At 37.1% G+C, this 15,758-nt stretch overlaps 1 protein-coding gene across 1 annotated transcript in view; it reads left to right on the top strand.

Moving 5' to 3' along the window:
* chrna8 (cholinergic receptor, nicotinic, alpha 8) overlaps positions 1–15,758 on the top strand; it is a 103,923-nt gene that overhangs the window by 9,766 nt on the left and 78,399 nt on the right. Inside the window, exon 2 of the mRNA XM_066659946.1 lies at positions 13,824–13,963. Coding sequence (XP_066516043.1) covers positions 13,824–13,963 — 140 coding nt within the window. The remainder of the gene's footprint in view (positions 1–13,823; positions 13,964–15,758) is intronic.

Below are 15,758 nucleotides of genomic sequence, written 5' to 3'. Positions count from 1 at the left end.
GATAAATTACAAACTGGATTCCAAAAAAGTTGGGACACTAAACAAATTGTGAATAAAAACTGAATGCAATAATGTGGAGGTGCCAACATCTAATATTTTATTCAGAATAGAACACAAATCACAGATCAAAAGTTCAAAATGAGAGAATGTATCATTTTAAGGGAAAAATATGTTGTTTCAAAATTTCATGGCGTCAACAAATCCCAAAAAAGTTGGGACAAGGCCATTTTTTACCACTGTGTGGCATCCCCCCTTCTTCTTACAACACTCACCAGACGTCTGGGGACAGAGGAGACCAGTTTCTCAAGTTTAGAAATAGGAATGCTCTCCCATTCATGTCTAATGCAGGCCTCTAACTGTTCAATCGCCTTCTTTGTTGCACCTTCCTCTTTATGATGCGCCAAATGTTCTCTATAGGTGAAAGATCTGGACTGCAGGCTGGCCATTTCAGTGCCCGGAACCTTCTCCTACGTAGCCATTATGTTGTGATTGTTGCAGAATGTGGTCTGGCATTATCTTGTTGAAAAATGCAGGGTCTTCCCTGAAAGAGATGATGTCTAGATGGGAGCATATGTTGTTCTAGAACCTGAACATAGTTCTCTGCATTAATGGTGCCTTTCCAGACATGCAAGCTGCCCATGCCACAAGCACTCATGCAACCCCATACCATCAGTGATGCAGGCTTCTGAACGGAGCGTTGATAACAACTTGGGTTATCCTTGTCCTCTCTGGTCCGGATGACATGGCGTCCCAGTGTTCCATAAAGAACTTCAAATCGTGATTCATCTGACCACAGAACAGTCTTCCATTTTGCCACACTCCATTTTAAAAGACCCCTGGCCCAGTGCAAACGTCTGAGCTTGTGGAGCTTGCTTAGAAATGGCTTCCTCTTTGCACTGTAGAGTTTCAGCTGGCAATGGCAGATGGCACGGTGGATTGTGTTCACTGACAATGCTTTCTGGAAGTATTCCTGAGCACAATCTGTTATTTCCTTGACAGTAGCATTCCTGTTTGAGGTGCAGTGATGTTTAAGGGCCCGGAGATCACGAGCATCCAGTAGAGTTTTACGGCCTTGACCCTTACGCACAGCAATTGTTCCAGATTCTCTGAATCTTTTGATGATGTTATGCACGGCTGATGATGATAACTTAAAAGTCTTTGCTCTTTTACGCTTGGTAACACCATTCTGGTATTGCTGCACTATCTTTCTGCGCAACAATGGTGGAATTGGTGATCCTCTTACCATCTTGGCTTCAGAGAGACCCTGACACTCTGAGAAGCTCTTTTTATACCCAATCATGTTGTCAGTTGACCTAATTAGTGTTAATTGGTCTTCCAGCTGTTCGTTATATGCTCAATTTCCTTTTTCCAGCTACTTATTGCTACTTGTCCCAACTTTTTTGGGATTTGTTGACACTGAAATTTTGAATCAACATATTTTTCCTTTAAAATGTTACATTTACTCAGATTAAACTTTTGATCTGTCATCTATGTTCTATTACGAATAAAATATTGACATTTGCCATCTCCACATCATTGCATTCAGTTTTTATTCACAATTTGTTTAGTGTCCCAACTTTTTTGGAATCCGGTTTGTAATATCTTAGTTTGCAACATCCTAGATTGAGGTTTCAAGCCATGAAAGATATGTATGAAATAGACACAAAAGAAGATAAATTACACCTGAACATTGAAACTGGACATCTCAGATGTGGAATAAAGTTTTATCAGTTTCCATATGGGGTTAACTTGGATCATGGGGAGCAGAAAGTACAACTAAATTCTAAGACAGAAATTTGCACTAAACTGGAAATGAGACACATAAGTGTGAAGATTTTTTTTAAAGTTTAAATAGGAAAGATTTCCATTGTGTCAACAAAAAATAAACTAAATATTAAGTAGCTTGAAAATGGCAAATGAAGAAAATAATTTTTTCATCATTCATAATGAAGTCCATCAAGGAACAAGTTCTGCATAAGCATGTGCATTGATTTGTTCTGATAATATTGTATCCAAAACTATTGTGAGTTTTGATTTAGATGATTTTAAATGTTGATTTTTATATTAGTGATTGGGAACATACAGGTGCATGTCAATAAATTAGAATATAATTTATTCATCCGTACATTGTCTGTTGTCACGCCCTCGTCCTGTCAGGTCTGTTGTCCCCGCCATGTGCTTTATCTGCACATGGCTTTGTCTGTTATTGTCCTTGTCTCCGCCTCGTCTGTGTCATTTGTTAACCTTCCCCCTCGTTATCTGTCCAGGTGCATCTTGTCTGTGTCTAGTATTTAAGCCCCCTTGTTTCACGTTCTGTTTGTCGAACATTTCACCTTTGTTTTGTCGTGTTCCCAGTCGTGTTGTTTCTCCTTTCTTCCTTCTCCTTTCTCCTTGGTCGTTCCTTATTCAGTTATCTCATTTCCGATCATTGTTTCGTTCCCCAGTCTAGTCTGTCTCTGTGATAGTTTAGTTTCATTTTGTGTTGTGTTGTTTCTACTGTTACCTGTCTTTGTTTTGTTATATCTTTTGTTAAATTAAACTGTCCGTGTTTTAGCAAGTGCGTCCGCCTCAGTCAGTCCACACCCCGTGATCCATGACATCTGTAACTGCTTATTTAGTTCAAGCTTGCGGTGGGTCTGGAGCCTACCCAGAATCACTGGGCACAAGGCGGGAACACACCCTGGACACACAGGGTGAAACATTCTCTCTAGGAACACTTTTGATTTGCCAATCCACCTACCAACTTTTTTTGGACAATGGGAAGAAACCGGAGCACCCGGAGGAAACCTTTGCGGACACGGGGGAACACACCTCCTCACAGTCAGTTACCTGCAGTCCAAGTCCCATGGTCCAAAAACAGACGTTGGTAAGTGGATTGGCGACTCAAAAGTGTCCGTAGGTATGAGTAAATGTGTGAGTGTGTGTCGCCCTGTGAAGGACTGTTCCTGCCTTGCGCCCTGTGACTCTGTGTAGGTTTCGGACCCACCATGACCCTGAACTGGATAAGCAGTTTCAGACAATGAATGAATGAATAAATTAACATTTTGATTAAGTTAAAACTTATTGAAATGCACCTGTATGTTTTCTTTTAAATAAAATGACTACACAACTCTTACCATAAAATGACAGCAAATGGGATATTTGGATTAAAATCACTCAAGATGCTTTATAACTTATTTGTACATGTAATATTACAGAAGGGACAGCTGTGTGCAAATGTTTGGGATGAAATTATGTTGTATTTAACTTCTAACGCATTCACAAATCAGGTAATGTTTGGTTTGGAAAACTGCAGATCAGGTCTGTAGTTTCTTTCCAGAGATTCAGAAATGTACACAACATGTACAAACATTTGGGGAAGATCTCTTTAATGAGTGATTTGCAGTGCAAGCATTGCCACACAGGTGTTCCACTGAAAGCACAGTTTATGTGATAAATATACAATCTAGCTGAAGTCAACATGCTCATTACCAAGGTATCAGGTAGAGGGCTTTGTTATGGATGTTTATGTGACCCAGCGCCATGTAATGCTTACAGCAATGTTCCAGCACCTACGGCAAAGTCGTCTCAGAATACTAGAAGTGGTTACTACAGAAAAGGGGAGGCAAAATCACATTAATTATTAGAGTGTCTACATGCTTTTGGTCACATAGTGTATACAAGAGCAGCTTCTTTTTCATGTGTTTGACTTTAATTATCTAAAACAAGAGCAACTGTTTAACAATGTCCCAGGACCCAAAAATAAAGGCAATTCTCCCAAGTGAGCACATATGCAAACACATAAATACAGATATATTCACACACACACATACACACAGGCACACACAACCATGTCTTCAGGGGACACTGCATGGACTTCCATTCTTTTGTAGAGATCTAACCTTAACCATAATTGTTAATACTAGCCTTAAACCCAACCCTAGCCCTAACTATAACATCCCTTTACCTTATAATTTAATGATGTACATTTGCAGCACATGATTTTTGTCTGCATAAAGAAAGCCCCCACCCCCCCATCCCCCCAATGTGAGTGTGTAAAAATATTTAGGTCCCCATAATGTGATATATATCTGGACTACACACATGCACACACTTTTTCAACTCTCTGTCGCTAGCTGTAAACTGCAGAATAATAGCAGTCACTGTTTTCCTTTTCAAAAAGCCCCCCGGACAATGGCAAGGGGTGGATTCTTTAGCTGTGGTCAGTATTATCTGTACAAGACAGACCCCAGTCCAGGCCCCTGAGAGCTTTCAGCTTTGAGTTTTAATACTGAATCATCCTGTCCTTAACAAAGGAACTCAATGGGAAAGTAATGCTGTTGTGTACTGTTCCCTTTGCTGAATTTCAAGACGAAAAAGCTTTTGCATGGACATAAAGCACAGTAACTCATAAAGTTACAAAGAAAGTGTTCCTTTTTTCCTGCAGTAACAGCTTCTGCTCTTCTGGGATAGGCTTCACAATAGAGTTTGGAATACTACTGTGAGGAATGGATAGGATTCAGCCATATTCAGACATTTTAGTGAAGTGAGGCACTCGTGTTAGATGACCCTAGAGGTATTAGATTGAGCTCCAGCACTCAAGGACGCAGTTCTGCAGCTCCATGGTTACATGCTGGTGGAATCATACCTTTCTAACCAATGTTTGGAATTGAGCATTGATCATGGCCAACAAGTGGTACCCAAAAACTTTTTTTATATTTCATTTTTTTATGAATTAAAAGTTATAAGTTATAAGTTAAATTTTGGCCCAGTTAAATTGTGTAAACAAAAGACATGAAAAAAAAAACAGGTTGGCAACAGGTCAGTGACATAGCTATGTTTATAAAGAATATCTTATAGATTTTTTCAGAAGTAAAGATGGGGAGGGGTGCAACAATCTCTGAAAAATTGTATGGGGAAAATAATGAAACAACTCAAGAATAATGCATTTAATTATAATAATCATTAAATCCAATTAATGATAAATATTCATGGAATTTGGAGAAATGTCTAGACTAAAGAGGTGATGGACCATCTGGCTTGTTATAAGTGCACACTTCAGAAGCCATCATATATGATGATAACGTTGTACGTTAATGCACATGGCATGGTTGACGCATATATGTGAAGGCACGGTTAATGCTAAATGATATATAGAATGTGTGAGTGTGTGTCGCCCTGTGAAGGAGTGGTGCCCCCTCATATATATATATATATATATATATATATATATATATGAGGTTAACTGTGTTAAGAACCTTTTAACCTTTTAACAAATGTTAAAAGTCTAGATGTTTCACCTGTGATCGTGGACTGTTCTGGAAAGAGCCCAGGATTATTTGCCATCCACGACAAAGGTGTCTCTCCCCTTTTGCGCCTTCAATCTGGCTTTTATAGATTTTATCAATTGCTGAGATTGCGTCCCTCCTTTTTGTTTTTTGCCAGGAATAGAGGGACGTGCTATGGTCATTCAAGCCTTTAAAGGGGGCTAAGCTGGAGCTGAACACAATCCTACAGAGAGAGAGAGAGCACTGACCCATTTATTCCATGGGGATTTCTCTCTCTCTCTCTCTCTCTCTCTCTCTCTCTCTCTCTCTCTCTCTCTACCTTCCTCCATCCCCCCAACCCTCCCTCCATCTCTCAGGCTCTTTCATCATGAGGACAGCCCATTGTGTTATAAAACGGACTGATTTAATGTCTGAATAAAAGAATATCTTATTCACGATCAGGTTCCCGTAGAAATATGATTTGCAGCTAATCCATGACCAAGAGAAGGAAAGGAAATATTATGCCTTACGTTTTTTCCCCATCAAGATTACAGCCGATTTATGGGGCTGGACTTTAGGCTTTAAACATTGAATGCCTGTAATCGCACTTAAGACTGAAGTAAGTCCACCTTAAAAGGCCTGGAACAAGGAAACATAATTAAGGTCCCATCAAAAGATGATATCAAGGGCCTAGAGCATTGTCTCAGCATTTTTGGCTCACCTTCCATTCCTTTAATGTCTTTCTCACCTCCAGTGTTTCTCTGTTGTTACCTTTTAAAGCCTGTGCCTAGCCCTTCAGTGCCCTTCTCTGCCCTGCTCTCTCTCTCTCTCTCTCTCTCTCTCTCTCTCTCTCTCTCTCTCTCTCTTTCTCTTCCTTCCATCTCTGGACACTTCTCTCAGGCTCGGTATCCTGTTCTCTATCTTTTAACACTCTCTCTGTCTCCCTCTTGTCCTCACAGTGGCTGCATTCAGCTCGGCTCGCCGCTGCATTAGCATAAACATCAATACAAAGCGTTCTCATTTCTCAGGGATCAGATTCCAAGACGTTCCTCTGAACTCAGAATCATCCCAACCAATCAGTGGATGATGTGGAGACCACTTAATATCAGAATACTTCAGGCCTTACACTGGACTTTGGAAAATTGTTGTGAGAATCTCAGCTCAGTGCTGGGCTGGGGGTATGACACGTAGCATTGTGGATGTGGATGTTAGGATTACACAAACTGTGTGTACACAACATTAGGAGAGACATCTTTAAATTTTAAGACACAAAAGTCCTATATGGATGGGATTCATTTTCTGAGTTTTTAGACATCACTCTTATTACAGACCTCAGCGGAAAGTTGGCAAAAACTACTAATCCAAAACAGTTATTATAACTGATATTATAAACCATTTAACCATAACTTAATGAGTATAAAACACATTCATAACAAGTATAGAGGCTACTATTGTGCTCAAAACCTACCTAAAGCTACTACAGGTTCTAGAAACATCTCTCTACTCAGTGATCCTTTAGGCCATTTTGTGGTGAGCAGCTGAGCTTAGCCTTGTACTTGAAACATATATTTCATCACTAAATGCCTCCTCCAACACCTCCAATCTTTAGAAAAACCATAAAATACTTTTTTACCCAGGATATGATGCAACATTCACCCACATATCTATTTGGATGGGATTAAACCACTGAGATACTACGATGATAATTACTTTACCCCATGTCCACAGGTAAAACTAACCCTGTTCGAACAGGCTTATATTGTAAAAAATTAAAACCCCTTAGTTCAGAGTTTGTTTACACTGTTTACATGTTTACACATATGAAGCTTGTTTGCATGGTTTCTATATGCTTTATTTGCTGCTGTTGACAGGAATCCAGTTCTGTCTTGCAAAGAGAGTATATTGTCTTTTGATTTGCTGGTGTATGTGTGTGTGTGTGTGTGTGTGTGTTTGTGTTTGTGATTACTGCGCTCCACTTGGTTGGAGAGCTACGTGTCCATAGCTGTGTGCTTAATGCGACTAGTTGGAATAATGAGGACAATACACTGTGAATAAATGATGAAATCTCAGCCGTCTGCTCATCTGAAGCTTGGAGGGCATTAACCTTGCCTGTGAAAGGTCAGCACAGTGTCACTTTTCCTCCTAGAGCCTCCTGGATGCCTCTCTTCATCTTTAAACCAGCCAAAAGAGAAGCAGATTTAATATATTAAGGAGTAATATGTTATATTCTATATCGGAGATTCTATAGTCAATTTGAAATTTGGCCTTCTTTGTGTGGGCAACCCACTCTGTTGAGTATAAACTCTTTCATTCATGGGCTACTAAGCATATACACCTACAAATACAAAATAAATAAATAAATAAATAATCATAAAAAATATTTACCACCAAAAATGACCTTCTGTCTCTTTAAGAAAGAAAGGTTGACAGTTAGACGACACTCATATGGGTTGCATCCGAAAGGCATACATGAATACTACATACTAAAATTTGCTGATTAAACACATAAAAAATGTAAAGATAGATTTTATAAAAAACAGTTATAATACATTAGGTATGTAGTTATATAGACAAATTCCTTAATTATTAAATATGCTTCAACTATACAAGATATTTATTAAAATCACTAGTTCACTTTTATAAGAAGCAGACATAAAACCATCCATTACTTGATTACACAAATTACTTATTAAAAAGAAAACACTATTTCCTTTTATTTTAAAGAGAAGACACATGAAAACATTCATTAAATTATTGAATTAAATACACAAACATTTATTTAAAAGAAAACCACTTTTACTAATTTAGAGATAAGACAGACATGAAACCATGTATTACTTAAATACAACATTTATTTCTTAAAAAAGAAAAATTTCCCTTTGCTGGCTTAGATCTCTCTGGGTCAGTAGTTCAGTGGGTTGGGTAACTTTTAAGTCTAAAGTGGCGGAGAGAAATGAGAGAAACATGAAACGAATCATTACATGATTAGCCAATACATTCAAACTGTACAAAAATAAACATTAAACAGCTATGTACATAAATGTTAAACTGTGTATAAATATATATTTTAGAGCATGGGATCCTGACCTCCCCATACTGCCCCCTGAACAGAGCTGTGTCCATCCTGCATGTATTTTGATGAAGGACAGTCTAAAACACTTAATGTACTTAAAAGTGACCTAGGAACATCACATTTTCTCAAGAACTACTGATCATATAAGTGCTCTCTACTACTGAAACACTGAACCTGTAATACATTTTACATTAAGCTATTTTCTTCCAATTTGACATTAAGCTATTATCTTCCAATTTAAACCCATTATAAGGAAACCGCTTAAATGTATTACTTTCCATTTGAGTCAAAGCTTCATTGAGAGCACTTATGATCAGTAGTAATATAGAAAAGTTTTATCTTCCTTGGCCATTATTAAGCCACATTAAGTGTTTTAGACACTGACTTGTGATGGAGCAGACCTCAGGGCTACTGAAGCTAAAGCACACAACAGTTAGGAACATTTATGATCATATTCTTCTATCTTAACCCACGTTTAATGTGATGTACACTTTCAGTTTGTCCAGCTGCTGCTTTGTGGTGAACATTTTTTATCATTGTGATAATTAACTTTTTGTTCATTTTTGTAAATAAAATTGTTACCTCAGCTCAGCCTTCACTGATGACCTCAAATGAAATGGGCTTTTATGTTGTGATCTATGGTGTTTCTTTATATTAGAAGTTAAGTATTTCCTGAGAAATATTAGTCTTTTAGCTCCTGTTGAATTGTGGAATATGTCAAGCTCAGATAATGTGCTGGGAAAGCTTATTAGCAAATCTCTCCAGACCTAGTACGACATCCAGGAACCTTTCAGAAACATACTGCCTGATACGTACTAGGTATTTGGACACACTGCATTGTGTTACACATTAAATAATATGCCATTTTGGACGCGGCTTTCAAGCTGTTTCTCAATACATTGATACATCAATTTCAGACTGCCATATTGTTAGTATAGATGTGAAAGTTTGTCTCGTAAGTACACACTCTCGAGGACGGGAGGACGCTGTATTCTGCAATTGGAACCCTGGTGTACTTGATGATTCACCATCTCAGTGGTGAAAAAATGGAACATGACTTTGGCAAGGACTGATGACATGTCCCAAGTCCACAAGAACACAAGTACAGACAAGAACCCATAGAGCAATGGCTTTGGCATTGTTCTCAAACCTACAGAAGCCTTGAAGGCCATGGTTTTGCAAATGGTTTAATTATTTTGAGATGTCACATTATTTATAAACTAATTATCATGGCATAATAAATGTTGTTTTGTTGAGGTAAAAACTATTTATTTCACAGTCACAAGATAACAGTATATATTAATAAAAATAACATGACATTATTGTTATCCCAATATTTTATTGGGATAACAAACCACTTTATTGTTCTAAAATAACAGACACTAAGTCTTTATTGGGATAACATTTTATTTTGTGCCATGTCCAGTAAGTTACACTATAATGTACACAATTTTCTTATTTGGTGGTTTGGAGTTTGAAGTTGTTGAAATGTATGACTTGTGTTGTTATTACTCCTTGCCACTAGGTGGCAAAATGCAATTATATATACACCTTGCCACTAGTTGGTGCAATGTCCTGTGTTTGATGGTTGTAGCAAATTATTTGATAATGAAAAGCCTAGATTGTGCATTTGAATATTTGGGGTATTTGGCTAGTGGCCTGTTATACAGAACTACACAGCAAATTCTCCAGTGTTAAATCAACACTATAAGTGTTAAATTAACACTGTTAGTGTAATAATTTAACACTCATCAACACTCTCAGTGTTAACACTAATAGTGTTCATTTTAATACTGGAGAGTTTGCTGTGTAGTGGCCAAAGCAATTACATTTGTACGATGTATTTGCTTTATTTTATGTTAATTTAAACTATTTGTTTTTATAGTTTTACTGAGTCCTTCCTTCCTCTGAATGGTGAACCGCAATAAACCCATTTAAATTCAAGAGTGTATGGAACAGCCTGTCTATCTATCTTGCTGAAAAAGCAGTTTGTTAAGAGAGGGCGGAGTAGATTGCAAGCTGGAATAGTTGGAGATGGCAAGAAATCACACAGAAATTGTATTAAATTGTCATACACAAGTCTTATGAATATGTCTTGTTTTATAGCTTTACTGTTCCTGGGGGTATGTTTTTTGTTTTCTTGATGATATTGATCATGGCTCTGATAATTTTATGATAATTATAATACTTTCCTTATTATGATAACCGAAGTAAATTAGCTTACACTCATCGTAAAACACAGTGGGGAAAAATGTGAAAAATGATGGATTTTTAGGGATTAAATGTAAAACAATACTTAATACTTAACCAAACCCCCACCCCACACCCTTTCCCTTGATTCATATTAGACGTGACTGTAATGTACTGGCTGAAATTTATATTTATGTTCCCATCTTGTACTACCATGTTCTTGGCCTGAATCCAGATGTCTTTATAAAATCAATGTGCTTGAAAGAACATGGCAAGCACAAAAAGTCATAAAGAGTGATTTAAAATGACTTATTATTCACAATGACCAGTCTATTTATTATCTTATTCTTTATCACCAAGGCGTTTCTGGACCTCTAAATATTTATTGCAACTGCATGCAGTATAAGACCAAAATTGTTTGGACACCTGCTAATTTAGCATTAATTCTGAAATGAATGGGATTACTAATGAGTTTCCCCTGCATTGCTGCAGTAACAGCTTCTACTGTTACATAAAGGCCTTACACTTCACACTGGAACAAAGCTGTGTGAGTTTGATTGCAAGAGACACTTTTTTTATATAACAAAAAGGGTTCAAATTAGTATGTGAAATTAATTCAGTTCATCAGGAGGGTTACGTACCTTCATTAAACATACTTGCTTATATCTATTGATTAATATTAGGGGACAGCACACCATCTGGTTTCCAGCTGAATTGAAACTGTACTTTAAAACTGAAATGAACCTAAGGCTGATCTCTGTGGAAGTCTCTTTCACACAAGACATTTGTAGTTCACGAAAAAAAAAAAAAACAACTAATAACAGCAAACCTACCATCTAATCCAGCCTCCAAATTTAGTGTATACATGCACACCTTGCATATTTCTACCAATTTTAAATCTACTTCGAATGTATTAAATACAATTTAGTGTGCTACAACTAGCAATTCCTCAGTACAGTAAGCCCTCGCTACGTCACGGTTCATCTTTCGCGGATTCGCTACTTCGCGGGTTTTTTCAAGGGGGCTTATGGCCACTATATTGCTGATATTGAGGGAAAATCTAGGAAAACCGTGAAAAGCATATTTTTTTATTATTTACATTTATTAGACTAGGCCTGTAGGTGACAAAATATATCAATTTGAGTGAAATTTACTTATGCTAAATCACAGCTTAGGAATTACTCTGTTAAAGAAACTGGTAGGATATCACATGTAGTTCCAGCTGAAAAACATTATACAATGACTGTTTAATGCAAATGGTGGGTTGTTAACAGTACAGGGAGGGTTTTAAAAGTCCAAATACTCGTTAAATACATGTACATCCTACTTTGCGGAAATTCGTTTTTTGCGGCTGGTCTTGGAATGCATCCCCCGCAAAAAACGAGGGACCACTCTAATACAGTACAAAACTATGTTCCTTCAGGAAAACTGCAGTCAGATCATGGTCAAGGAGACCAAACTTGAAGTCTGTGTGAAGTTAAAATCCCAAAATATATTTAACCTGTATGTGTTTGGTGCCAAATTACACATTGTGGCAAATTCTGTTAAAATAAATTAGATTTTACTTGCAAAATTTCCCTGTCTATTGTCCGGTATGGCCAAGCCTTGAAAGTGAACCTTGAGAAAAAATATATTTTTGAGTACGGGGAAAAAGGAAAACAGGACCAAATAGTAATTGACAGATGGGTGCTCTTTCCAGTTGAATGCTAAATAAATATAATGGTCCTAAGACTGAGGAAAGAGGAACACCACTTTTTTGTCAGGGATAAAAGGACAATCTTGAATTGTCAGTTATTAGTGGCTGTTCTCAAAACTTAAACTGATATTAAGACTGAACCCTGAGGAACAGCACATTACATAAGGGATCTAGGGACAACAGCTTTAAATTTTTATTGAAAGATTAATGCTCTTTCCATGTAATTGGGACTGTGTTAAATAACTTTAACGGACCTAAGAATGGTGATTCAGGATCACCACATTTTTCAGCATTTTTATCTGATCAATTTAAAATATTGGGGAAATCATAAAAATAAAAAGCCTGTGGGTGCCTGCTCATCCTATATTTAGTCTGAAATCAAGGGTATTAATGAGTAATTTATTAACACAGCTCTTAACTCACTCAGAACATGGTATTATAGACCACTCAACACTCACTATAACTCTATGATTATGCAATCATACTGGTTTATGTTTATACACTGCTCTTTGTTTGTTTGCTTCAGTGTCAACCAGAGAAGGATGGGTTCCCAATACTCACATTTTGAGTATTGGTTCCTCTCAGTATGGCTTCATTACGCTGAGGGAGTTTTTCCTGTCACTGTTGTATCAGCAATACTCACTTGGAACTAGGACCCATAATTCTGTAAAGCTGATCTGTGAATACACCTTTTGTAAAAAGTGTCCTATAAATAAAATTGCATGGAACTGATTTAAAGACATAAATCAGGTATTACACAAACCTATGTTTGGACATACAGAGTAAAATGAATGGAATCGTATGTTGGATATATTTTAAATATTTAAAGCTAAAAGCTATCTATATCTGTGGGTAACTCACCAGCATATTTGTGTGTCTTCTATCAGAGTGTCTGTACCGCTAAGTAAATGACTCTTAATCACTGCTGTCATTTACAACCTTGAGCAATCAGACCATTAGAGCAGCTGTTCATTTAATGTTTAATACACTTCTCTTCACTTGTTGCTTGTATGAAAGATTTCATGTCTTTTTCCCTTTTCTGTTTCTTTTACTTTCTTTCATTTGTTCTCTTTCTTTCTTTTGTTCTGTCTTTCTACTTTTTCCTTTTCCTTCTCTGTTTTTTTATATTGTTTCTTCTTTGTTTTCTCACATTATTTTTTTTTATTTTTCTTTATTTCTTTTATTGATTATGTTTTTGGTTAATCTCTTTTCCTTTTTCTATTTAATTTTTCTATTTTTTTATCAAATTTTTATTTTCTCTTTCATTTATTCCTTTATTCTTTATTCCTCTTTTTTTCCTCATTTCTTTCTTTCTTCCTCCATTTGCCTTTCTTTTTCTCATTTTCTTTTCTTTTATTCATTCACTCTTTTTCTTCTCTTTTTATTTCTTTAATTTTCCCTTCTTTCTTTCTTTCTTTCTTTCTTTCTTTCTTTCTTTCTTTCTTTCTTTCACCCTGTTTCTTTCTTTATTTATTCCGTGGATTTCCTTTTTTCGTTACTTTCCTTTTCTTTTATCAAATTCTCTCTCTCTTTCTTCTGATCGCTTTTTTCTTATACTTTTTTAATTCTTTCTTTATTTATTTCTTCTTTTCTTCCTCCTTTCTTTTCTTTACTATAGACTCTCTGCAGGGGGAGCACCAGAGGAGACTATATAAGGAGCTGTTGGCCAACTACAATCGTTTGGAGAGACCAGTAGCCAATGACTCTGCTCCTCTAGTGGTAGAACTGGGACTCACCCTGCTCCAGATCATAGATGTGGTGAGTGGTTTTTCCAGCAAAAGTGTCTAGACACTTGCTCATCCAACATTTCATCAGGAATGAAAGGGATTAATAGGGAGTTTATATTCTAGGAGGCCTTTGCCATATGGTGGAATATTTATATGAGGATCACATTGTTTTCAGCCAGATGGATGTTAATGAGGTCAGGTTCTGACACTGAATGATTAGTTATAGACAACAGACCCCATTACAGTTTTACTACTCCACAGCACAATGCTGGCCGGGTTTACAGTTCACTATCTGAAGTTTGACATTGAGCACAATGCCCTTATGCTTGGATCCACACTGTAAACCTGAATAAGTTAGCAGAACTCAAAACATTTTTAAGTTCATAAACTTAATTTAATTCTTAACAAAAGTCAAAAATAAAAAGTACTAATAACTAATTTAACCATAAATTCATTCATTGTCTGTAACACTCACACCTATGGACACTTGCACGGCCAGTCCACCTACCAACATGTGTTTTTGCACTGTGGGGGAACACACCAAACTCCTCAGGGAAGTGACCCGATGAGGGTCTCCAACCCATGATCCTAGGACTCTGGAACTATGTGACATTGATTCTACCTGTTGCGCCACCACCCCTCGCACTGAAAAAAAACACATTAACCTCTCCAAATTCACTAAAAGCAGTGAACCCCAGAGCATCCGCCAGCTTCATTGAAAATTGCTGAACTGATCTCTGCTAAATCAACAGCACTTTTTGAGTTTTCACAAACTCAAAAAGAAGATATTGTTGAAAATGACTGAATTGTGTAATTGAGTGAAGCTTTTTAACATATTTTAAGTTAGAATCACTCAATCCAGTTAATTACTTTGAACATTAGGGTTTACAGTGTGTCATTTCATTTCACGATTTACTACAAAGAGCAGAACACTTGTGATAACTGTGGGTGCACTAAATGCGCTTGGAGGGGAATGCTATCTGAGCAATTCTTATATTAGTTAACAGGTCTGGCCAGTTACAGCACTGCGTTTAAGCCGTGTGTGTGACAGAAGAGAAAGAGAAAAGGGGGAGAGAAAAACAGACAGATGGTGAGAGCTGGAGCAACAAAAATAAAGAGAATGAAAGAGAACAGAGAGAGAGACAAACGAGAGGAACAAAGATGGGAAAAGAAATAAGAGAGAAATGGGGCAAGAGGAAGAAAGAGAAAAAGTGATGGGGAGAGAAGTGGGGAAACAAATAGAGAGAATACAGGGCGAGAGAAAGTAATAAAGACAGAATAAAAAAATAAGAGGGGGAGGGGGGCAGAAGTAAAAATATAATATGAGAAAAAGGGAGAGAGAGCAAGAGAGAGAGAGAGAGAGGAAAACTGAAATAAAGAAAGAGGAATGACTATGAAAATAGAGGAAAAACAGTAAAATAGAGAGAGGTAGAGGAAAAAGGAAAGGAGAGAGGAATAAGGGATTGGGAGTGACAGGAAAAGAGAAAGAAAAGAGAATGAGAGAGAGAGGGAAAGAAAGAGGGAAGGACAGAGGAATATAGACAGGGAAAGAGAGAGATGCAAAGAGAAACAGAGGGAGAGAGATAGAGAGAGTTATTTTCTGTATCAGAATGTAATACAGGTCTCCACTGCCTCCTGTATTTCAGCATAAAAATTCAATCAATCTCAGTGTCCAGAGACCAAAACCCACCAGAGAAGCACTTTCTGATTCACATTCTCTCTCTCTCTCTCTTTGACACACACAGATGGATTCTCTTACTCTGCCTTTTTTATTGATTCATATCATTTCATTCCATTTTAATCTATACATGGTGGTCTTGGACAGC

This window comes from Hoplias malabaricus, chromosome 2, assembly GCF_029633855.1.
Source record: "Hoplias malabaricus isolate fHopMal1 chromosome 2, fHopMal1.hap1, whole genome shotgun sequence".
NCBI lineage: Eukaryota > Metazoa > Chordata > Actinopteri > Characiformes > Erythrinidae > Hoplias > Hoplias malabaricus.
This window is presented reverse-complemented; position numbering and strand designations above follow the sequence as displayed.